Source organism: Phasianus colchicus, chromosome 2, assembly GCF_987193195.1.
Source record: "Phasianus colchicus chromosome 2, bPhaCol1.hap1.1, whole genome shotgun sequence".
Classification (NCBI taxonomy): Eukaryota; Metazoa; Chordata; class Aves; order Galliformes; family Phasianidae; genus Phasianus; species Phasianus colchicus.
Genome location: NC_143437.1, coordinates 89,604,594 through 89,630,990, shown reverse-complemented (window position 1 = coordinate 89,630,990; position 26,397 = coordinate 89,604,594). Strand labels below are relative to the sequence as shown.

Genomic DNA, 26,397 nt, shown 5'->3' with positions numbered 1-26,397 from the left:
GCCAAACATGTCTACTGGGTCAACAGGAGAGCATTCTAGTGAGTATCTTAAACTGCAGGATCATTAACATTTGTCTTTCCACTGACTTTTGTTATGGATGGAATGGAGCAAATCCAGTACGAGATCAATCTTTAGCTTTACCTGCTTCAGAAAACTAACAACCACATTAAAATCATAAACAGGAAGAGAATTTATCTATTAATAAATATGGCTTTCCAAAGTCATAACATTTAACAAAACATAGCTGTTAATTTTGAAGATGTGATTTCTCTGTTTACTTCTTCAACTAAGTAGCTTGAGCAGCATGTTTTTCAGAACAGTATAAATTTTATTCAGCTATAAAGTAAATAATATCATAAATACATCAATATTACATTTCTTCAGATATATCTGCACTGTTTGGAAGTGCTTGTGATTGCCGTGCAGTGTTGACATACTCATTTAACTGGCAAGATTGTAAGGAGTGGACAGTGCTCCCAGAAAATAAACTATATCCTAACTAAACTTACCATTATTGAAGTTAAATACCTGTAAATTAAATCTGCAAATAAGATGTATATGGGTACACCAGAAGAAGAATTACAGTTACCAAGAACTCCCAGTTTAATATTTAACACATAACCACTGTTGATTTCTCTAATGGTCATTTTGATCATTTAAGTTCCCGAACAATTTTGTATTTAAAGTAATGTTTACGTGGCTAAGTCCAAAAGTAGATAATCACAGAATCACAGAATCGTAGGGGTTGGAAGGAACCTCCAGAGATCATCGAGTCCAACCCCCCTGCCAAAGCAGGATCCCTACACCAGGTCGCACAGGTAGGCGTCCAGGCGGGTCTTGAATATCTCCAGAGAAGGAGACTCCACAACCTCCCTGGGCAGCCTGTTCCAGTGCTCCGTCACCTCACCGTAAAGAAGTTCTTGCGCACATTGGTGCGGAACTTCCTATGCTCCAGCTTCTGGCCATTTCCCCTTGTCCTGTCTCTGCACACTGCTGAAAACAGTCTGGCCTCGCCACTTTGCCCCTCACACCTTAGATATTTATAGACCTGGATCAGGTTCCCTCTCAGTCTTCTCTTCTCAAGGCTAAACAGACCCAGATCACTTAGCCTTTCTTCATAGGGGAGATGCTCCAGGCCCTTCACCATCTTTGCGACCACTTATTTCTGTAAAGATCTAAAATTCAGATAGAGCTTTTCTTTTTTTACACTCTAATAAACACACTGCAAAAGACTATTCCTTATGCTGATCTGCTCACTATTAAAAGAAAGCAATGACCCCTGCTTCCTTTTGCATATCTTGTTCCAGAATGAACATAGAAATTGTGAGTCTTTAGTACAGTGAAACACTTTCTGTCAACATAGTGTAAAATGCTTTACCCCAGGGATAAGACTCATAACATGTATTTTTAACAGCAGTTACATTCCCATATGCCCTTTCCAGGCTCCTACTCAGGGAAAATGATTATGATGCCTTGTATAAGCGTCAGGTATTCTATGAGGTTTGTACCACAACGACATTAGAAATCTCAGCACCATTTTGTCTCATAAGCATGTCATTTATGCTTTTTTCAAAAGTTTATTGATAAAAAAACATAGGCAATTGTTAGTTTTTCTCAGTTGAAAGTATCTATTAGCTATTTAAATTACCTAAATTGACATTAAAATAACAAATATGTAGGGTGGATATTTTATGACACTACTTCAAAAGATAGAATTTGGTCTTATGTGTGGAAGTGCAAGAACTAGAATAGCAGCAGTACATGATTTGTACTGATGTTTTATGCAGAATAACTCAGAGTATACTTGACATAAGACTATAATGCCTTGAGACCTAAATTTTCTGTAAGTGCTGTAATTAGAGATAGTATCCCAAAAGAGAAAATCACCATATTATGGATAAATTAACAATTTCAGAGCATTATATTTCTTCAAATACGCATTCCTTTCTTTTTTTTTTCTAATTCAGTAAATTCTCAGTTTCATGTTTTAGAGAAATGAAGTAAACCCCATCCAAATAAGTGTTTTTCTTTTGTACATGCTGATGTGCAGCTGTATACAATATATCACACTCTGTTTATCATTGAAACTTACAGCACAAAATTTTAAAATGCTATTTCAGCTTGGCTCTTCTCCTGTCTTCATTATGATTAGAAGGGCGGATGTCAGCTGCAACATCTTCTGGTTTGGCTTTTTCCTCCCACCTATCTCACTATTACAATGTTAAATAATAATAATGATTTTAAAAAAGTAAAAAACAAACATACAAACAAACAAAATCCTAAGTAATCACAATTTTCTATGCATCATATACACACTTTTATCCTGAATATATAACCTCAATCGTTCTGGTGGTTCTGTTTATTCAGGTGAAATACCGAACTGATGATTCATCATTCTTATTCCTCCTACCTTCAGAGAGTCTGTACTTTATTCATGTCAACCTATTAATTCCTAAGAGAAAGGGGCGAAGAGGTTATACTAGTTCTTCAAATATATTCTGCTGCTCAAAGTATAACTAAACTGAGACAAACTTCGAATAAGCAATGGTTTTGGTCCCAAAACAAAAAGAAAAGCAAAAAACTTCCTTTGATGGGCTTGACTTATTAATTCACCCTTTAAAAATCACCATACCACTACACCTAGTTGAAAGAATAAATCATCACAAAAAAACTGAGATTTTGTTGATTGGAACATTTTTCTCATCTGAAGTGAAAGATAGGACTGTTTGCATTCAGAAGTGAAGGCATATCATTAAGATAATCCATTGTGTTTCTTTTTATTCCCAAGTAAAATATATGATTTTATGAATAAATTCATATGAGAGCTGCTCTGAAAGTAGTGTCTCCAATGTTATAGCCCATAATGTCAGAGGAGGATGTTCAGAGTTCGACAGTAGAGGCTGAAACTTCCCATCAATATTCTGTTACATTTTGTTGCTTTGAAACAGCAGCAAAGGGGCAGTCTGACAAAACAGCATCTGAGATGGAAGTGTGCATGAAGCAAAGATGTGGAATTGAATTCCTCCATGGGAAAAAGTTCCACCCACTGATATTCATATATGCTTGCTGAACATTTATAGAGACCAAACAAGTGTGAGCACAGCAATGAAGTGGGTGATGCATTTCAGCAAAGGTGACAACAGTGGGTCATTTCCATTGGTGCAGGTTTTTATTAGTATGGCACGCAGGCTCTTGTTCATTGTTAATGAAAAATTTTTAGCTAATAGTTACACTGAAAAATAGTGTCTTCTAAATGACAATTTGCTCTATCAAATAGTGTTACTGTGTTCCTTGTATCTGTTGTAGTTTCTGAGGAAATAAAAAGGAAGCATTACTTTCAGAGCAACCTGTGTATATTCTGTTTGTGTTTGTAATATGAAGGTGCCTGTAATTCAACCAGAAATTCAGGTAACTTTTGATAAATTTTAAATAGTCCTTCTTGAGAATTTGTATTAGTTAGATTGTCTACAGTCTTCCATTCTGATGTAAGAATGTCCTTTGTCCCATTAAACTGGACAAAGATATATGTTCTTGGTGTCTCATTTCTAGCAAATATCAGAACAGTTCAACTTCATGCCTTTATAAAACGGAGCTCATGTTAATTAATTGAAAGAAATGATCAAATACTGTGCATGAGCCTTTTGAAGCTAGCTCAGCATGAAAATGTACTCAAAAGTCATTTTACTTTTCCCTAGATAATTTGAAACAGATATTCTTGTAATCTTGTTGCCACTCCCAAAGTTCCTTAAAACTGAAAATTTCATTCTGAGATCAGTTTAGAGATGAATGAATGCTTGCTACTTTTTCTGAGACTGACAAGTCTCATTTCACTCATGACAGTCTCCAGCTGTTGAAATAGAAATATGAATCAAACATGGATTACTGATGTGAAAAGCCAATTCCATCGCTTTGACAGAAGAAACAAGATCTAGTTATGTTGTGATTGTAGCAATGGTATTATATTACTGTGTTAGAATTTTTAGGTCAGTGGTGCCCACGCTGATAAGCAAAAATACTTGATATGAAGCAACACTAGCTGACATGTGTAAATAAGAATGTCAGCTAGGCACTAATTAAACTGAGGCATATGAAAACATACTACAACATTCCAGATTTCTATGACAATTTCAACTCTTCTGAACTGAAATGCAGTTACTTATCAGAGAGATTTTATGTCCTGCATGTCCTTATTGACTCTGTACAAAAGATGAATTGTATTCTGCCAGAAATATCCACTATCAGATTTGTCCCTAAAACATAAGGAACCACTGTAACTAGATTTGGCACATCACCAAATGATTATTCTGTATGGTTTTCATGGATCTGTAAGATATTATTCATTTACATTGTTGTCTCAAAGCTTGCTGTTGTCACAGATGAACAAGTCCAAGCAAGTCTTGGGCAACGGTTGAGAAATCCTTTTTCTGGAGAACAGTGAGGGACGAGTCCTGCGCAAGGGTTGTGAAATCCTTTGTCTGAGGGCCACAGATGGACAAGGCCAGGGGCAACAAGAGAGAAATAACCCACAGATTAATGGCTGTGAAGCGGTCTTTTGTGTGGGCTTATCTCAAGGAAGATGGCCATCTCAGAAGGTGCTGCACATGACTCTTACCCAAGCACCTGGGAGTGCCATGTTGGCAGAAGAAGGAGGATAAGAAGAGGACCTATAACAATGAGATTAGGTTTTCTGGCAACAGATTCCTCATGAAGAACAAGAGGTTTCTGACATGAGAAGCCTCACAACCTGCCTCTCTCTCTCCTGGACTTGCTCTACGCTCTACAAGGATGCTTAAGAAGAATAAAGGTGCCTGCCATCAGATTCCTCACTACGGAATTCCTACATGTTGACGGACTCTCCTAGACCTGTTACCTGAGTCTTGCTACTTCCTCCCGGATTGGCTCTGCGACTTCTTCCTGCTATCTTCTTGCTGCCCAAGGCCGGCCATGTTGCTGCTGCTCTCCCCCCCTGCAGCTTTTGCCTCAGACCTTCAAAACAGAGTGCAACGGGACCAGTGCTGGATCCTGGTGGTGACTATCCCTGCTTTATGCAATTCTTGCCTCTTTCCTATCTTTTCTATCACCTTCCTTCCCTTCCCCGTCACCCTAATTCATAACAGTCGCCATCCTTCCCTTCCTCGTCTCCCTGATCAGGATTTATAACAAACTGGTCGGACCAACGCCTATTTGTTAAACAACTTATGAGTAAAATTTTAAAAGAAATTAAAACTTACGAGTAACAGAAGTGATACAGTTCTATCCACTTATTGAAGTATTTTCCCATGATTTACTGAAAGTTTTGCAACACTCACAGCATTGCCTTGGTTACCAGAAGGGATGTATATTGTTTAAACAAGCCTCAATTATTATTTTATTTTTCTGTAAACTACACTTAAGTCTTTGAGTTCCAAGTTTTAGAACTTTATACTTGTATCATGATTTTAGAAGTATTTCACTGAGTACAAGATAACTTTCAATAACTGGAAAAAAAAAAAAAAAAAAAAGAGAGAGATAAAGTTGAAATATTATGTGAATGAGTGAAATAAATAGGAAAAAAAAACTGAAACAGGTGAGAACAGTTCCAGAAATTCATAATCATGAAAATGTTCTTTTGAAATGATATAATGAAGTGAGCATTAAATATTTTAGGTATGATGCATCTGTAAAACATAACAGAACAAAGGAAAGCTGTAGAGAAAATGCGTCTAGCAGAAAAAAAAAAATACAATTTCCTATTCATGTTTTTAAGATAGATTTTATAAATCAAGCATGAACATTTTAAATATATATGTATATATCCCTATAGTTAGTAAAGGAAATCAGACTTTTGGCAAAGAGCCAAAGCAGTTAAACTATTGAAAATGTTTCGCAGAAGTGTTTCCATGTTTTATTTAGTTTATAAGAAAAAAAATCTGTTTCATGTCTTAAAAACAAGTTAACCAAAGACACAAAGTATTAATGACTAATAGTTAATCTTTCTCTGGATATCTGTTTGTTATCTGATTTTATAACTTAATATCCAGGGATATTCAGTTTGCACTATCATAGATTCCTATTCCATAAATCTGCTGCTGCTCCTCCAGACATTGTTTATAGGAGCATACATTTAACAGTATTTTTGTGAGTGCTGCAACTTTTGGCAAGCTTTTATTTATGGTGTATGACAAAAAGAAAAAGGCAAAAGCCCTTCAGCTCTCTGGTCATCCTCATCGCACTCTGGACTCAGTCCAACAGCTCCATGTTCTCCTTATGCTCTGAGTCCCAGAGCTGAACACAATACTTCAGTTGGCATTTTTCACAAGTGCAAAGCAGAGTGAGAAAATCATCTCCCTCAACACACTGATCGTTGTTCTTTTGATGCAGACCAGGACATAATCAGCTTTCTGGGCTGCAAGCAGACACTGCTGGCTCATATTCAGTTTTAAATCAACCAGTACTCTCAAGTACTTCTCAGGGCTGCTCTTAATCCATTTTCCACCCAGGCTGTACTGGTACTTGAGATTGCTCTGATGTAGGTGCAGGACCTTGCACTTGGCCATGTAAAGCTTTGTTAATTTTACATGGATCCAGCACTCAGGCATCTAAAAGTCCCTCTGGATGGCATCCCTTCCATCCAGCATTTTGACTACAGAACTCAGATTGGTGTCATCCACAAACTTGCTGCTCTCAGTCCTGTTGTCCATATCACTGAGAAAGATTACAGAATAACAAAATTAGAGGGGCTGGAAAGGATCTCTAGAGATCAATGAGCCCCTTACAGCAGGCTGCATAGGTAGGTATGCAGGAGGGTGTTAAATATCTCCAGAGAAGGGAAATCCACAACCCCCCTAGGAAGCCTGTTCCACTGCGCCATCACCCTCACTATGAAGAAGTTCCTTCACATATTGGTGCAGAACTTTGTGTGCTCCAATTTATGACCATTTCCCCTTTGTCCTGTCCCCACACACAGCTGAAAAGAGGTCGGCCATGTCCCTTTGATTGTCAAACTTAAGATAAACATTAGTAAGATCACCTCTTCTTTTCTCTAAGGCTGAACAGACCCAAGTCACTCAGCCTTTCCTCAGAAGAGAGGTGCTCCAGGCCCCTTCTCATCTTTGCAGCACTCCACTGAACGCTCTCCAGGAGATCCCTGTCTCTCTCATACTGGGGAGTCCAGAAGGAGGCCTAACTAGGGCACAGTAGGGGAGAGAGGATCACCTCCCCTGACCTACTGGCCATGATCTTTTTAATATGCCTCAGGATTCCATTGGCCTTTTTGGCCACCAGAGCACACTGCTGGCTCATGGCCAACCTGTTGTCCAACAGGATACCCAGGACCCTCTCCAGCAGGTCTGGTCCCAACCTGTACTGGTGCATATTCCTTCCCAGGTCCAAGACTCTACATTTGCTCTTGTTAAACCTCACCTGTTTCCTTTCTGCCCAGCTTTCCAGTCTGTCCAGGTCTCGCTGAATTGCAGCACACTGTTCTGGTGTGTCAGCCATTCCTCCCAGCTTTGTCTTATCAGCATACTTTCTGAGGGTGGACACTGTCCCCTCATCAAGCTCATCAATGAAAACACTGAACAAGACTGAAAATATGTTTAATGGTCCCAATAAAGGCAATTTTAATTTTATTTAAATTGAATAAATTAGCGTTAATTACTAGACCATTGCTTTAATTATGATAAATCCTGTAGTAGGCGTGGCGAGGAGACGGTGTGTGACGGGGTCAGGTTCCCTATGCTCAGGGCTTGCCAGGTGCTGTCCCACGATAGGACAGCGTGAATGCAAGGGGTGTAGACAAAGCAGGACGAGAATATTTAAGTGCCTGCTACATTTTAATAAACGCCATTTTGCTTCACCTATACTTGGGGTCTGTGTGAGCATTTGGCCCCGACCTGGTATGGGGTCGGTTTCGCTGGCAAAGCAGCACCTTATGGGGTGGAAAACGAGTGTTGCAGAGAGAACGGCAACAAATGGTGACCCCGACGTGATTCACCCTGTGAGTAGTAGCTGCCCGGCGTGCCCGTAAGGCGGTGGAACCTGTGAGGTGGCGGCAGGTCGCCTGCGGAAGACACACTGCGGTGGAACCTGTGAGGTGGCGGCAGGTCGCGTGTGTAATTATGGATCAAGTAATTAAGGTACTTTTATATTTTTGTAAAACTTATTGCGGTAAAACCGTTCCTTCTAAGAAGGAGATCGCGGCCGTGTTATCGCGGCTAGAAAAGGAGGGTGAGCTGGACTCCCCTCAACAGGTGCTCGATTCAAATCGGTGGGACTCACTTACTTCGGCGCTGTGCCAGCGCGCCATGTCCGACCAAAAAGCCTCAGAGCTTAAAACGTGGGGCTTGATACTTGAGGCTCTTAAAGCGGCAAAGGCAGAAGGAGGGTTCGGGGAGGACCGGAGCGCGACGGGGGCTGCCGGGAGCGGGTCTTTGCTTTCTCATAGATCCAGCGAGGCAAAGATGGCGCCGACGGCGGAGAGCGGAGGCGGAGAGACGGAGAAGAAGGAGTCGCCAAGTCAGTCATGTGAGCCGACAGCCCCGCCCTCGCCTTACCCTGCTCCGTCTTTATGCCCTTCTTTGGACAAAACGTCACAGCCAGAACCGCCCCTTGAAGAACGCGATAGGGCGGTAGGCGGAGCGCGCCGGTGTGGGAGCCCGCACCCGGGAGGGAGCCCGCGCCGGTGGGGGGGCCCGGTTACTGACTGGGCTAAAATTAAAGAGGCAGCAGAAGAAAAGGGCTTAGCGAATCCAGCTGCGTTTCCGGTTGTAGCCTCAGAAGACGGCCCAATTTGGGTTCCTTTAGACCCGAAAGGGATCACAAGGGTGCTTGAGGCAGTTGAGAAAAAGGGTTTGAAATCCCCCTTGACAATGAATGCCCTCGAGAACCTTACCGCACAGGGGCCTCTCTTGCCCTATGATATAGAGAATTTGATGCGTATGGTTTTGAAGCCGGTGCAGTATACATTGTGGAAGGAGGAGTGGCAGGCCCGGCTCAGACAATTATTGGTTACAGCGCAAAACGATCCAGCGAACGTATTACATAACTCCGACCTTCAGAGATTGATGGGTAGCGCACCAGGTCTGTTAACTGCCCAGGCACAAGTTACCAACCTGAGACCTGGGGAATTAATTGCTACATCTGACGCCGCTTTAGAGGCGTTTAGAAGGCTCGCAAGGAATGCAGAGCCCTCTACTCCGTGGACAGAAATTACACAGGGCCCCACGGAGTCATTTCAGGATTTTGCAAATAGGCTGATAAAGGCCGTAGAAGGGTCAGACCTTCCTAGGGCGGTCCATAGCCCTGTTATTCTGGACTGCCTATATCAAAAGTCGAACGGGGACGTACGCGCTTTACTAAGAGCGGCGCCGGAAAAGTTTCACACCCCCGGTGAGGCCATCAAGTATATCGTAGAGAAGCAAAAGTCAAATCCGTCTGTGGCAGGCGAGGTTGCTGCCGCAGTGACTGGAGTGATGATGGCGCACGGGGGCTTTGGTCATCATCACCCCGGCTATCCGGCAGTGGATCAAGAGGCTCAAGGACCATGTTTTAGGTGCGGCCGGTGGGGCCATATCAGGGCCCAGTGTAGGGCCAGAATAGGCAGCAACGAAAGTCCAGTATGCCAGTTGTGTGGGAGAAGGGGCCACAAGGCGCCGCAGTGTAGAGCTCGAAGTAGTCCGCAGCAGCCTAATAGATCGAGAGGGAGACCGCGTTCGACCGGGGACCTCCCTGTCCGCTTGCAGTTGGGAGACCTGAGCCAGCCTATGGTTGCTTTGTCTTTGGGTTGTGAGGAGCGCCCTCTAGTGAGGGCCACTATTACGATCACTGATCTCCCACCTGATTCAGCGGGGCCACGGTCCATCTTTGTCACTGCCTTGATAGACTCTGGCGCAGATGTGACGGTTATTGCGGAATCCGATTGGCCCTCTACATGGCCTACAGGGGCGGCACAGATGATAGCGGGAGTGGGAGGAACAACGCCCACCCGGAGGTCCGCCCAGAAGATTGAGGTTATCGTAATCAACAGGGATGGCTCCCTGGAAAGGCCTGTTCTGCTTACCCCGTTAGTGGCGCAGGTGCCAGGAACCCTCTTAGGGAGGGACTTTCTGCGGGGTGTGGCAGCACGCATAACAAATTTATAGTGGGGGCCACGATCTGCCAATTGTCAGAGCAGTATGCGATCCCACTGCGCTGGAGACAGGAAGTGCGACCTGTCTGGGTGGATCAGTGGCCCTTACCGACAGAAAAGCTTGTAGCGCTTCACGCATTAGTACAGCAAGAGCTTCGCTTAGGTCATATAGAACCCTCTCTTAGTCAATGGAACACTCCTGTATTTGTGATAAAGAAGCGGTCAGGATCCTATCGCTTGCTGCATGACTTGCGCGCAGTTAACGCTCAGTTAGTGCCTTTTGGTGCAGTTCAGCAGGGTGCGCCCGTACTATCCGCCGTGCCTGCAGGCTGGGGGGTTGTTGTTATCGATTTGAAGGATTGCTTTTTCTCCATACCCCTGGCTGAGCAAGACAGGGAGGCTTTTGCCTTTACGGTTCCTGTCCGTAATAACCAAGGCCCGGCTCGTCGGTATCACTGGCGAGTGCTCCCACAAGGGATGGCGTGCTCTCCCACGATCTGTCAGATAGTGATTGACAGAATTCTGAGTCCGGTCCGACAGTCCCCTAGACAGTTCCTCCTGCTGCACTATATGGATGATCTGCTGCTATCATCCCTGACCCCATCGGGGCTCCAGTCATTAGAAGCCCAAGTGGTGACGCTCCTGACATCAGCCGGCTTCACTATTTCTGCTGAAAAGATCCAGAGAGGATCGGGGGTCCAGTTTTTAGGATATCGGCTGGGAGACAAAACTGTCCACCCAGTCGGGGTTGACATCAAACCCCAGATACGCACGCTATGGGATGTGCAGAAGCTAGTAGGAGCCCTACAATGGATTCGAGGGGCACTGGGGATCCCTCCTCGCCTCATGCAGCCATTTTATGAGCAGCTTAAGGGCTCGGATCCGAACGAGGCGCGTTCCATCACGCCCGAAATGGCAGAGGCATGGAAGGAAATAACAGAATCCTGTTGTCAATCGGCTCTGTCTCGATATGATCCTGGAAAGGAGCTAGAAGTAGCTGCCTGTAAATGCGAGAGTGGGGCGGCTGCTGTTATAGGCCATGACTTGGGAGCCAAACCGCAACCATTGTGGTGGCATTTTTCCGTTCAGCCCACGCGTGCGTACTCCTCCTGGCTGGAAATATTGGCTAGGCTTCTTCGTAAGTGCCGTCATACGGCTGTCAGAACCTTTGGACAAGAACCTTCTATTATCTATCTCCCTACATCATTTCGTGATTCTTTACCGCTCCCAGAGCCCATCTTGCTTGCTGTGGAAGGGACATCAGCTTCCCTCACATTTGCGGACTCGCCCCCTATTTTCGAACTGGCGAGACCATTGCAGCTGTCGTTACAGTGCAGGGTGCAAGACTCGCCCGTGGAAGGGCCTACCCTGTTTACCGATGCATCATCATCAACGGGGCAAGGGGCAGTAGTGTGGGAAACAAATGGTCGCTGGGATTCCATAATCTTCACAGATCCGGGCGCCAGCGTTCAGATGCTCGAGGTCAGGGCTGTTGCGATGGCGATTGTTTATTGGCCCTCCCTTCCCTGTAACATAGTCACAGATTCTGCTTTTGCAGCTAAGCTTGCTTTGAAAATGGGCCAAGAAGGCATCCCTAGTACGGAAGCAGCGCTTATCTTAGAAGATGCTTTGTGCACCCGAGTAGAGCCTATAGCAATTTTACATGTAAGAAGTCATTCGGATGTACCAGGATTCTTTTCAGAGGGCAACGCAGCCGCAGATGCGGCTGCAGGGTCCCGTGTCCTGATGATCCGAAAGGCCAGAGACCTCCACTCCACGCTTCACATAGGCGCCCGGGCACTCGCTCGAGCCTGTGGTATTTCCATTACAGCTGCAAGGGATGTGGTGCAGGCCTGCCCTCACTGTAATTCAGCTCCTGCTATTGGGGCGGGGGTCAACCCCCGCGGCTTAGGGCCGCTGCAAATATGGCAGACGGACTTTACGTGGGAGCCGCGAATGTCACCTCGGTCGTGGTTGGCAGTTACTGTTGACACAGCCTCCACGATGATCGTGGCTACCCAACACGGAAAAGCTAATTCTACCTCGGCCCAGGCCCACTGGGCTGTAGCTATTGCGGTCCTCGGCTTGCCAGTGCAGATTAAAACGGACAACGGCTCATGTTTTACATCACGATCCACCAAGGATTGGTTAGAGGCCTGGGGAATTCAGCATACTACGGGTATTCCGGGAAACTCACAAGGACAGGCCATTGTTGAAAGGGCTAACCGCCTCCTCAAAGAAAAGATCTATGTTCTTGGGGAGGGGGAGGGATATAACGACAGAATCCCAATAGCAAGACAAGGAGAGATACTGGCCAAAGCTCAGTTTGCCTTAAATCACTATGAAAGAGGGGATGCCAGCAGGGCACCAGTAGAAAAGCACTGGCAACCCAGAATTCTAGAGGAAGGCCCTCTAGTCAAAATAAGAACGGAGGCAGGAATATGGGAGTCAGGATGGAGGATTCTAGTATGGGGTAGAGGGTATGCTGCTGTAAAACATGTCGATACGGGAAGTGTCATGTGGATCCCGGCGAGAAAGGTCAAACCAGATCTGATGAAAGAGAACAGTAACAAGGGACTCTGAGTTTTGCAGGTATGGCTCCTGTTAACACCGAAGAAGGAGACAGCCCAGGAACCCCGAAAGAAGGCCGGGAGAAGCGTGGAGGAAGACTCAACCGTTGCTGCCAACGAGAAAACGCGTTTCTATCAGGCGAATGTTATGTTTAGTGTGTGTGGTGGTTATTGCTCTATCACAGGGAGCGAGGGTATTCACCTTTTGTCACTGTCAGGGAATTCACCTTTTGTCACTGTCAGGGAATTTACGGGTTACTTAGGTAAATAAGACGAGCCAAAACAACTTTTGCTTTAGTTTGCAATCGGCTACCTCACTCTTTTGCACTTGCCTAATGGGCATTTCTCAATACACGTTAGAAGCCTTTGTTAGGTACACTACAAACCATTCCAGCTGCCGTAACAACACCGATTTAGCTAGCCAAACTGCATGTTTGATAAAATCTCTGAACGACCCTGGGGTTGCTGCAGCACAGAGCTTGGCTCAGATAGAACGCCTAGCATGTTGGTCAGTTAAGCAGGCGAATTTAACAACATTAGTATTGAATGCGATGCTAGAAGACACAGACAGCATTCGGCATGCGGTGCTGCAAAACAAAGCAGCCATCTACTTCTTGCTCCTGGCACAGGGGCATGAATGTGAAGACCTAGAAGGAATGTGTTGCTTCAATCTTAGCGACCACAGCGTATCCATCCATAAAGCACTGAAAGCCCTGCGAGACCATACGGAGAGGATCCAGATGGACGACGACCCCATCGGAGACGGGTTCAAGAAGACGTTTGGCAACTTCGGGAGTTGGATTGCGAAGATCGTTAAGGACATAGTATTAGCACTCTTAGTAATTGTGTGTATTGCCACTATTCTGCCGTGTGTGATTATGTGCTTTCAGAATTGCTTGCTAAGGATTATGTAGTAGCTTAGGGACCAATGCATAGAGTATAGAGTATCACGGGTATCGGGAACAATTGTAGCGGTTGCGTTCGCGCTGTTACGGGATATTACTGAGCATAGGGAGGGGGAGATGTAGTAGGCGTGGCGAGGAGACGGTGTGTGACGGGGTCAGGTTCCCTATGCTCAGGGCTTGCCAGGTGCTGTCCCACGATAGGACAGCGTGAATGCAAGGGGTGTAGACAAAGCAGGACGAGAATATTTAAGTGCCTGCTACATTTTAATAAACGCCATTTTGCTTCACCTATACTTGGGGTCTGTGTGAGCATTTGGCCCCGACCTGGTATGGGGTCGGTTTCGCTGGCAAAGCAGCACCTTATGGGGTGGAAAACGAGTGTTGCAGAGAGAACGGCAACAAATGGTGACCCCGACGTGATTCACCCTGTGAGTAGTAGCTGCCCGGCGTGCCCGTAAGGCGGTGGAACCTGTGAGGTGGCGGCAGGTCGCCTGCGGAAGACACACTGCGGTGGAACCTGTGAGGTGGCGGCAGGTCGCGTGTGTAATTATGGATCAAGTAATTAAGGTACTTTTATATTTTTGTAAAACTTATTGCGGTAAAACCGTTCCTTCTAAGAAGGAGATCGCGGCCGTGTTATCGCGGCTAGAAAAGGAGGGTGAGCTGGACTCCCCTCAACAGGTGCTCGATTCAAATCGGTGGGACTCACTTACTTCGGCGCTGTGCCAGCGCGCCATGTCCGACCAAAAAGCCTCAGAGCTTAAAACGTGGGGCTTGATACTTGAGGCTCTTAAAGCGGCAAAGGCAGAAGGAGGGTTCGGGGAGGACCGGAGCGCGACGGGGGCTGCCGGGAGCGGGTCTTTGCTTTCTCATAGATCCAGCGAGGCAAAGATGGCGCCGACGGCGGAGAGCGGAGGTGGAGAGACGGAGAAGAAGGAGTCGCCAAGTCAGTCATGTGAGCCGACAGCCCCGCCCTCGCCTTACCCTGCTCCGTCTTTATGCCCTTCTTTGGACAAAACGTCACAGCCAGAACCGCCCCTTGAAGAACGCGATAGGGCGGTAGGCGGAGCGCGCCGGTGTGGGAGCCCGCACCCGGGAGGGAGCCCGCGCCGGTGGGGGGGCCCGGTTACTGACTGGGCTAAAATTAAAGAGGCAGCAGAAGAAAAGGGCTTAGCGAATCCAGCTGCGTTTCCGGTTGTAGCCTCAGAAGACGGCCCAATTTGGGTTCCTTTAGACCCGAAAGGGATCACAAGGGTGCTTGAGGCAGTTGAGAAAAAGGGTTTGAAATCCCCCTTGACAATGAATGCCCTCGAGAACCTTACCGCACAGGGGCCTCTCTTGCCCTATGATATAGAGAATTTGATGCGTATGGTTTTGAAGCCGGTGCAGTATACATTGTGGAAGGAGGAGTGGCAGGCCCGGCTCAGACAATTATTGGTTATAGCGCAAAACGATCCAGCAAACGTATTACATAACTCCGACCTTCAGAGATTGATGGGTAGCGCACCAGGTCTGTTAACTGCCCAGGCACAAGTTACCAACCTGAGACCTGGGGAATTAATTGCTACATCTGACGCCGCTTTAGAGGCGTTTAGAAGGCTCGCAAGGAATGCAGAGCCCTCTACTCCGTGGACAGAAATTACACAGGGCCCCACAGAGTCATTTCAGGATTTTGCAAATAGGCTGATAAAGGCCGTAGAAGGGTCAGACCTTCCTAGGGCGGTCCATAGCCCTGTTATTCTGGACTGCCTATATCAAAAGTCGAACGGGGACGTACGCGCTTTACTAAGAGCGGCGCCGGAAAAGTTTCACACCCCCGGTGAGGCCATCAAGTATATCGTAGAGAAGCAAAAGTCAAATCCGTCTGTGGCAGGCGAGGTTGCTGCCGCAGTGACTGGAGTGATGATGGCGCACGGGGGCTTTGGTCATCATCATTTGTGTAAATGGAGCAATTGACATTTAAAACAACATTATTTGTTTTAGATCCAATGTTAAGGAATTAAAATTGACCACTATATCACAATAGGGATTAGCACAATGGCATTAAGCTTTTTTTTTTTTTTTTCCCCATCTTTTTTTTGAGAAATTGAGCAGAAAAATCTCCGATTATTATCTTACTCTACTTCAGTAATCTAGTCAAAAGTGAAGGAAGAAACAAAGACATTCTGTACTATGCTACATGTCATCTAATTGAGGAATAGCTGACTTAGGTACAATATCTACATTTTAAGGAATCAGTGGTAAAAGCCATTTCTCTGACCCCTGACTTCAAAACAGTAACCAAAAATAGACATCAGGTGTGAGAATCTGCTATCCTAGTCCTCTATTCAAAGATGAAAGTGTTTCATGGTGTCCTTTTCAAGAAGGCTTGATGTAGGGTCATCAAAGGCAGCAGCAAATTATGCTAACAACCTATTATTTGAGAATACTTTTACTCTACTGGTTTGTCTGCACTGCTTCAGATTAAAAAGTATTACTGCTGGTTCTTACAAGCTCACATCCTTATCTTTACCTGAAAATATCACTGACTATGAAATGGGAGAATGTTGTGACCTTCACTCAACGTTACACACTGATCCTCAATTTCACAATTGTCTCCTTTTTAATTCAACATCTCTAGAACATATATTTCAGAAGAGCAATGTTACTGAGTTAATGCACAGGTAGAAGAGATTTTTATTACCCATACTAGTCTCATTCTATTGTGGTTTCTCTTCATTAATTGCAAAAACATAACAGAAACAGTTCTGCTCCATAGAAACTCACTAAACCTCCCACAGAGCATTATGATTTGATGTCATTTTGAAATTATGGCAGTTACACATTTTTCTGTAATAAAATGTGAATGAATGTGGCACTCAAAGGCAAAGAACTACTATTGACTAATTCTAGATTTAGGATTAAAAAAACAGAAACAAGATGCAGAAGGAAAAGAAATACCAGAGTTTACCAGGCAATAGTAGACAATTTACCCTACTTATTTACTGTCTGTCAAAAAAATCTCTGTGCGCACTATATATTCATACTAGGACAATTGCCTGCAACAGAAAGACCAACAATATATATATCATTGCAAAACATGTACTGGTCAAAAACACATTCCTTAAAATCAGAATAGAGACAGAATAAGAAGGCTGAAGTCAATGACTCTTAAGTATATTTTGACAAAGATAGTTTAAGAAACAAAAAGAACCAACTCACTGGGTATTTCTTGGTACAAATATTTATGCAGGTGGAGGATATGCATCCAAAATATAAGAAAAGAAGCCACACAATATTAAGCAGTCAAGCAGATTTCATGAATACGTATTTTGAATGGCTACAATAAAACACGAAAGTGCCATTCAAGCTAGTAGAGTTCACATAATCCACACAGCCAAGAACTTTTTCCTACCCTGCTTAGAAAAGCTTTCTGAGCTACTGTAGAATTATTCCACATCCAATTGCAAAGGCATACAAATAAATGTGAACATTGTTCCCCAAGTCATACACGCAGGTGAGGAAGGTGGCAAATAAAGATTTTACCGAAGTCTGCTATCAGGAAAAGATGAAGAAAAAGATGAAGAAATACAAGCAATGCAAGCAAACAAGGACAACAGCAAGTATTAGCCTAGGGAATAACTTCTACCGTAAAAAGAACAAATCTTAGTAACAATATTTTTAGCTTTCTCATTAAGCTATGTAATAAGACAAAAAGGAAAGCCACCAAAAAAAAGTAATTTCAGAACTTACTTTAAAAGACTGCCCTTCAGTCTATTTAATGTTATACATGTGATGAAATGAAATATGTCCTGTTCTTGGAATTCTATTAGAGTATCTTTAAGAGGTTACAGTCAGGAAGAAATACAAAGCAGCTCATAATTAATCTCTAGATCCATTTCAGTTTATGTCTATTCAGAATATGTAGAAATGTTATTGATAAAGGTAACTGAGTATTAAATGCACTCCTACAATGTATGGCAAGATATAAGTTTCTGTTTCTCCAACACTGAAAGATATCTGAACTGTTACAGTTGTTTGCAACAGAGCTTAGACTTCACCCTAACAGTCCACGTTATAACCTGGAGGACTCAGCAGAGTTGTCTACAACAGTTTTACGAGTCATTTCTCATCAGCACAAAGAGCTTGTGTTCCCCACTAATATTTATTACTAGATTTTAGCACACAGAACAAGGTAACAGCTTAGGCCAAGAGGATGCTGAAAAAAGCACTGCACTGACTACTGTAAATTGATGCATTGATGTATTCATGTACTCTACGCAGGAACATTTTACCAGCATGACAAAATAAATTTTCATTTGGCTACTGAAAGAAAAAAATTGACTAATTTTAATTCTGCTAGTTTTGTGTGTGTGTGTGTGTGTGTGTGTGTGTGTGTGTGTGTGTGTGTGTGTGTGTTGCTTTTCCCCCATGTGTGTATAAGTTAAAAGAGGAAACAGCTGGATTGGGTTTATACCACAGGCATCTCAAAACCAAACAGACTTTACTTTTTCATTTTTAGAAAAGGTAAACTTTTCCTTAAATTTTGCTGTCTACAGTTTATTATATTTATTATCATTTATTATTGGATAAAGCATGTCTGCAAAGACTATTGTAGGGATATATACCATGATGCCAGTGATGCAAGTGAGCTGAAGGCAAGTTCTATCGCGGTTTTGTGATTTTTGGTTTTCGGTATTCCACATCATAACATCATGAGGGACACTGGGAGTTTAACTGTTAATGCTCAAGTTCTGGGTACCTGCCTGGAAGAGAAGAACTACATTCCCCAGGGGACTTTGCAGTCACACAGAGGAGATATAACTCCTGGCAAGGTCACCTGATGCGCTCTTCTTCGCCTGCTTTTCATCAGCTCTCCTCCCATCTCCCTGCTGCTCAACTGGACTGTGCATCTCACCTCATGTAGTGAGGCCTATCTACCTTTCGGACATTCTCATTATATTTGATTTATTATCTTTGAATTTAATTATATTGTATTATAGTGTGTTATCTTGCATTCCAATAATATATTTAGTAAATTAGTTTGTTTCTCCTCAGATCGTTGCCGCTGTTTTCAATTATTTTGGGGTCCCCTGTTCCCTTTTTCCGAAGGGAAAAAGGATTTTGTGAAATCCCTCTGCCCCGCTAGTCATGGAACTGGGCCGAACCCGGCCATAAACACTGACAAGTTCTTATCCAAAGCCCCATATTTATGAATAGAAGCTATCTTTTGAACTAGCATAGAGACTTAACACAAAGATATAGACCACACATACCAATTACCTAAATTATAAACATGTTGTAGCAATTGAAGAGATTAATACAATGGAAAAGATGTTACAACAAAGGTGTGATGATGAAAGGAATAGCACAATAGAGAGATGCTATGATGGAAGGGAAGAATATTGCTCACCCATATCAAAAGATTCCAGGTTTGCAGGAGAAAGCCTCACCAGGAAGGGAACTCCAGGAAGAAAACCTTCCCCAGTGCCAGTCAGCCCTTAAATGAGGTCTAAGAGAGGTGCTGCCAGGATCCACACCTTCCGATTACACAGGTGAATTGCCTTCATCTGTGCTTCCAGGGCTGACTGGATCCTTTTCCCAGGTGCTCAATCATGTTCCCCTATACATATACATTCTAAGGCAGACTTTAGAAATACTGTTCTGGAGTAGACTTCCTGCCTTGCTTTAGTTCAATCCAAAATGTGGCATCTCATACTTTGTTAGGCTTCAAACATCTTTCAGAGGCTATAAAAACTCTCAGATTATGTCAAACTCAGTGATAGTTCAGACCATCTTACTATTTGCTTAAGACATTAGCAAACTTTTGTTGAAGGGTGAATCATGGCCAAAGTTTCAGCAATAATGATCAAGCAGGAGTGATCCTTATTCCAGAATCCACAGATAGTCATAAGATTGCCTTTGAGCCTCACAGTTCCACTTTGGAGAAAGAAATTGATGAAATAAAAGATGACAATTACTGTGAATGCTAAGATTGTGGAAATTGTTCATGTTTAAATGCAAATCTGAATTACTGAGTATTGTGACAGAATCTTAATACTGAACTATTCTGTTTGTTGTTGTTTTTACAAAATTAACCATAAAATTGTTGAAGGTGAACTTGTGATATAAATAAAATGGCTTTTTATTATTCATAATACACAGCAAAAGGTAGTATTGCTCAGTTCCTGTGGGGTTGACCTGGACAGACTGGAGAATTTGGCAATGAGGAACCTGATGAGATTTAGCAAGACCAAGTGTAGATTCTTGCACCTACGCAGGAATAAACACATACACCAGTACAGATTAGAGGCTGACCTGCTGGAGTTGGCTCTGTGGAGAAGGACCTGGGGGTCTTGATGGACAACAGGTTGGCCATGAGCCAGCCATGTATCCTTGTGGCTATGGAGGCCAATGGTTTCCTAGGCTGCATTAAAGTGAGCATGGACAGCAGGTCAAGGGAGGTACTGGTGAGGCCACATTTAGAATACTGTGTCCAATTTTGAGCTCTGCAGTTCAAAAAAGACTGGGATCTCCTAGAAAGAGTCCAGAGAGCCGCAAAGATGATGAAGGGCTTGGAGCATTTTCCATACGAGGAAAGGCTAAGTAACCTGGGTCTGTTCAGCCTGGGATAAAGAAGAACAAGAAGGGATCTGATTAATGTTTATAAATATCCAAAGGGAGATGGGAAGCAAATGGATGAGGCGAGGCTCTTCTTGGTGGTGTGCAGTGATAGGGCAAGGAGCAATGGCCCAAAACTTGAACATGGGAAATTCCATATTAGCATGCAGAACTTCTTTATGGTAAAGGCGATGGGGCACTGGAACAGACCAGAGGGGCTGTGGAGTCTTCTCCTATAGAAATATTCAAGACCCATCTGAACAGCTACCTGTGCGACTTATTGTAGGGTATCTGCTTTAGCAGGGGTTGGACTTAATGATCTCTTAGGGTCCCTTTCAACCCCCATGATTCTGTGACTCTGTAGGGTTAGTGGTGGGACTACTTATCCAGGAAAACAAAACAAAACAAACATTCAATTGCCCCTTACTTGATCAGATACCTCTAATTATTTTTTGTTATATAACTGCCTTAGATTTTAGGCTAATAGCAATTCTGGAACAGGATTATTTCAGTCTTTTTTCTAATTCTTACCTCTAGGTCTGAAAATGAGAACTCTATGGATCTTGCTTACTGATTAGGGCATTATTCCATGAGGAAGGGCACCTAAGAGGAAATTCTTGTCTCCAGAATGTTGTTAAATATGTTGAAGCAACTGGAACAGCTTGTGCAAGTAAAAGATTCTATATTCCAGGTGCAACCAGAAGTGGGAAATGTTCAGTTTGATGAAAAGTAATGAAGCATAACTGTAATACACAGCACTACAGTCACTGAAGCTCTACAGACATTATATAGCATCACAGAGACCTTAGTAATTCTGATTCATCACAAATTTAAGTTATGATTATGCAAAGTCACCTTTTTAATCCAAACATCATTAACAAGAAAGATTTTAAATCACCTTTGTCCATATAAATTCTGCAATAAGAATCTAAGACCAGGCATTTCTACCTCTTTTTTATAACATTTATTATTCCTTATATATTTAAAATAAGGAATCATTATATGATTGTCATAAAATATTAATCACTTTGTTTTCCTCTGTTGAATAGATCGTTGGTGTGCTAATTAGAATTTTACAAATAATATATAAAAAAAAATTGCTGACCTTTTTATTTTCTAAAGGAAGAATCAATACAAACTTTGCTAAGGAACTGTCAAAAATATGGGTATAGGCACAATATTGTTGTGTTGTATTGTTTTTGTTTTTTTTTTTTTTTTTTTTAACCTCCTGATTAGTATTTTTCTTCTCTTATGCCATCTTTCTCAGAAGAAATATTATAACTTGAGGACAATACAGACATGCAAATTTAAGGAGAGAATTCTTGCTGTCAGTGCTATTTTCTTTAAAATATATTTTCTCTGTTTTCTTGCTCTGTTGCAAACATGCTATGTATCTTTGATGTCACTGCCACTGGATTAAAAGACTGAGCTTGTTTTTCTCAGCTCCGTTACAGTGAGGGCACAAATGGTGAGAAGCAAGGATCACATATTTTGCACATATATTATTTCATGATGTCTCAAATGCTCTGTTTCTTTTGGATAGAAAGTTGTTACCTTTCCTCAGCTAAGCAGTTACAAGTAATGGTGTGAAACCCTTTATCTACAGGGAATTCTAAAGAGCTGTACAACCATTCAAGCCTTTATAATTACGTTTTTATGTCAGTTTTTCTTCCCAGTTAAAAGAGTGTGAAATGGAATCTGACAAGGCTTTTTTTTTTTCCTTCTTTTTTTTAGGACCACAACCTTAAAACTTTTAATAATGAATTTCTAAAATGCAAATGTAACTAACGTATTTGTTTTATTTACATTTATCTGAAAAATATTGTTTACATTAGAGATGATTACAATGCTACAGGTAGGGCTATTTATCACTGTTCAGGCTAAGCTCCTCTTTTCTGTTCTCTGTAACTTTCAGAGAATAAATTTTTGGATTTCTGCTCTAAAATGGATTTGTGCTTAATTTTCAAAATTCAAGTCTTGTCAATAATAACTTAACCATCACTTTATAATGATATAAATGGAAATTATATCATTTTGCTTGTATTAAAATCAATATTTTTACAGATTTTTCTTGTAAGTTTTTTTCACTCTTCAGTGTGTTGCAACTTGACTCTTACATCCTATAAGGAATGGTCCTCTAATTATCCTGTAAGATTTTTTTTCTTCTGTCTGTAAAGAGTTATTCATATTAGGCCACATGCTAAACTGATGCAGATTTCCATCTGTTAAAAGCAGTATACCAGCTTTTAACATTAATATTTATATTTTTCATTGAGTTCTGTTTAACTGAGTCTTAAAGACATTCTACCTGCTTTAAGATTGATTTTGCTACTCTACTAAAAGGTGGCTGTGACTCATATGGCATCCATGAAATCTAGTTGAGATATTATTAATTAAAAATCTTTCAACAAGAGAGAATGTGCTGATAGCTATTATTGTACAGGCAGGAGAAATATACTGCTGAGGTAGAGCAAGATGATGTTTTTTGCTAAATATAAAGTTTAACTTGCATGGTAATACGTAACTACTTTAGCAAAATCTTCATTCTGGCTGTACAAGAACTGAACTAGAAGAGTGAAAGATAAAATATAAGCTGGAATTTTACTGTCCTTCTTAACACAGTCTCTCTCAACGTCATTAGGCAGGACTAATTCACAGACATGGAGACCACATTACTAGCAATATGAAGAATCAGGACGAGAACTAACATGTTTATGTAAAGTGAATATAATTCAGTGAAAACTGTGAAATTGTTTTATATGTATATGGTACTAACAAAAACAAGTTACTTAGTGAGGTGTAATTCTTTTTTTGTGAGAAGCTGCTATGCCTATTTTTTACCTATCATTATAACACTGTCATTATTTTGCATTTAAAATGCCTCATGATAAATGGGATTTAAGACTTTACTTCTAGATCAGATTAGAGATTTCAGATAATACTCCAATTATCTGAATAATTTAATAAGATTAGTGCTTATGTATTCAATGCAGATAATCTTTGATATAAAATGCAAAATGGCTTTTATAGTATTGGAAAATTCCAATTCCGTAATCCAATTGCAGCTAACTGGATAGATTTGTCTCTTCTTCCGTCAAGCTTTTTTTTTTTTTTTTTTTGCTTAAAAGCTTTAGTTACCTAGTGTGTAGCAGCATATGGGCACTTTCATTAGCTGTTATAGAATAACATTTAAAGCCTAAAATATTAATAATCTTGCTGTTAAAATGAAGCATGGCATGTCTATTTAATGTCTTTTTTTGTCTAACTTTCATCCAGAAACTCTTGTCAACTTTAACCTGATTTATCATCATTTTTCCTCTTTTTACATTTTTACCGTATTAATTTCTTTATTGAGAGAGATTTCCTCTCTATTCTACACTCTCTGTTATTTCCAGCTAAATGTGCTGTTCAGAAAGCTTTTCAATGCTTATCCCATATTGAGTCAGCAGGAAGCAGGAAAAAAAACTTGAAGGGAGAAAAACTCATCAGAATTCTAGTCTGTAGGCAAATTTTGGCTAACAAAATGAGTGCTTAGTAAAAGCAACGTATTTACCAAAGAGCTTATCAATGAGTCTGCAATAAGGAAAAAATGGCATAGAAATAAGCAGCAAAGTAACCAAAATAAAGTGTGCCATGTTCTCTTATGTTTCCATGCCAACTTAAATAGCCAAAATAACTCTTTATGAGAGAGAATGAAGGCTGTTTAAGAGCTTGTAGAAATGGTTGCATATGTTATACTCATTGAAAATGAGTATGAAATTAAAACTTTTACATTTATATGCACTTATTTAAAATGGAGAATTGATGTAAACACAATTTTTGTCTTTTAAACAGCAAACTAAAAACACTGATTACACAGAATCATAGAATCACCAGGGTTGGAAATGACCTCTACAATCATGCAGTCCATCCATCCCCACATCAACAATATTTCACATTAAACTATGTCCCTCAGTACAACATCTAAATGTTTCTTGAACATCTTCCAGGATGGTGGCTCCCTGGGCAGCCCGCATTTCATTTTGTTCTGTCTTTAGTCTTGTAATTTATATGCTGAGTTTACCTTTTCACTTCTTACATTCCAAAGAAAAACATTCAAGGAAATATGCAGTCTTTCCTTTGTTCCTCAGTCTACACTTTATCAGTTTCCTCAAAAAAGTGAATTTGGAGTATCCACAGCTTTAGTTGATAAATGTGTTTCTCTTACCTTGAATATTTCAGCATTTCATCAGTGAGGTTGTAGAATATATCTCCAAAGCCTGAATTAGTATTACGTAATTATAAATGTTATGGAAGCAATTTATGTGGATGGGAAAACAGCAAGAAAGAACAAATCTGTATTATAGGTACGGTTACTGCTTTCAACTATTCTTAAGTTGCTAAGCACTGTCATTTTAAAATTCTTCCTTCTTTCATATGTATCTTTATCAAGCAGTGGCTGTTAGAGTTTATTTTCTTTTCATGTGTACAAATTGGATTTATTCATTCTTGGTTAAATGTTATTAAATAGAAATTATTGTTCTCCATTCAGCTCCTTCATTTCTGATAGAGCCATGGGAAAAATCCAATTTCCCACATAAAAAAAAAAAAAAAAAAAAAAAAAAAAGATGATTTTTCATGGAATGCATTAGCACCCCCATAATTTAAAAGAACAGACTTGTACTTTCTGTAGAAGTGACTTTTAAATCACTGACATGCCTTTTCCTCTTTCAAAATCTACTGGAAATGGCCAAATGGGAGGCCTTTGGGAAACAGTAATTCAAAGAGATCTACAGAAACAGATTTTAAGCAAGTACATTCCAAATAAATGTCAAATTTAACAAAACACAAAAGATTCTGACGTGCGCTATCCCTGCAGCACTTGCCACTTGTAGACACAACTGGACTGGGTACTAAGCTGAAAGCTGCTCTGTCCTGTACAACCACTGACTCTACATCTACCACGCCCATCCTGAGAGGAGAGCTGCCACATACAAATATTGGGGGAACAAACCGGATTTAAAGGCATCTGTCAGAAAGTTTGAAAATAAGATCAAAATTTGACAAGAGACAAATTAAAAAAAAAAAAAAAAAAAAAAAGGGATTGGAAAAGAAAGACACTAAGACACTACCTATGGATAAAACGGTAGGGAGATAAGTAGGGAACAGAAAGGCAAACAGAATACAGAGAGATGGATAATCATAAATGAGAGCTGGAGAGAGAAATGCAGGATGGATAGTAATCAATTGGAGTAACGAAGGAATAAGAGAGAGGGAGACTGGCACTCAGTGGGTAGAATCTGGTATTGAGAAATGACTGGGTAATGACTTAATGGGGAAAAAATGATAACAGGAAGGAACAAAAAGATTTAGAGGAGACTATTTAATTTGATAACAGAATTTGTTACTGAAATGTTTCTACATTTCAGTAGGTGGATCCCTGCCAGCAACTTAAGTATCCACCAGCCACTCACTCATTCCACTTCCTTCCCAGCAGGACAGGAAGAAAATTAGAAGAACAAAAATGAGTAAAAACTTTTTGGTTGAGATAAACAGTTTAATAAATGAAGGGGGGGGGGGGGGGGGGGGGGGGGGGAATAAAAAGCAAAAAAAAAAAAAAAAAAAAGCCAAGTGATGAAAAGGCAATCATATGCTACCTCCCACCAGCAGACTAGTGCCCAGCCAGTCTATATCCAAAGATTACATGGAAATACTACTATCAGTTTTTACTGCTGAACATGATGTTATAGGACATGGAATATCCATTTAGTTAATTCAGGTAAGTTGTCCTAGCCCAGCTGGTTCCCCTCCCTAGACTGCTTCTTGAAAGGGCAAAGTGAGAAAAATAGAAAGAAGAAGAGTTCGTGATGCTGTGCAAGTACTGCTAAAACACTGGTTTGCTATCAATACTGTTTTGGTCACAAATTGAAACACAGCAGGATAGGTGCTGCCATTAAGGAAATTAACGTATAAGAAAGCATGGAAGAATAAGAACTGAAACACCGAAAAACAGAAAAATGATTTTATTGGGTTTGGAGATTCATGATCCTTGAGGTTCCTTCCAACTCAGGCAATTCCGTGATTCTGTGATTGTGTACCTGACTGTGAATTAAAGCATAAAGTTTTAGCTTTATGACAACAGGGAAATGAGATAAAAGCCCTGTCTCTGCTAAAAATCCTGTCATGAAAAAGCCCACCCATCTTATACTTGCAGACATCTGCTCAGGACTAGACC

The 26,397-nt window shown here is 41.6% G+C and overlaps 2 protein-coding genes across 2 annotated transcripts in view; one reads left to right on the top strand and one right to left on the bottom strand.

Annotated features, from left to right (window-relative positions):
• CSMD1 (CUB and Sushi multiple domains 1) overlaps positions 1 to 26,397 on the bottom strand; it is a 1,018,930-nt gene that overhangs the window by 319,360 nt on the left and 673,173 nt on the right. The window lies entirely within an intron of this gene.
• LOC149919178 (uncharacterized) lies at positions 7,679 to 10,121 on the top strand. Its single transcript, XM_090136296.1, has one exon. The coding sequence runs from the start codon at positions 8,100 to 8,102 to the stop codon at positions 10,119 to 10,121; it is 2,022 nt and encodes a 673-aa protein (XP_089992422.1). The 5' UTR covers positions 7,679 to 8,099.

Excerpts from the sequence above, each read along its gene's own strand:
- LOC149919178 (XM_090136296.1), top strand. The coding sequence starts at position 8,100 with ATGGATCAAGTAATTAAGGTACTTTTATATTTTTGTAAAACTTATTGC.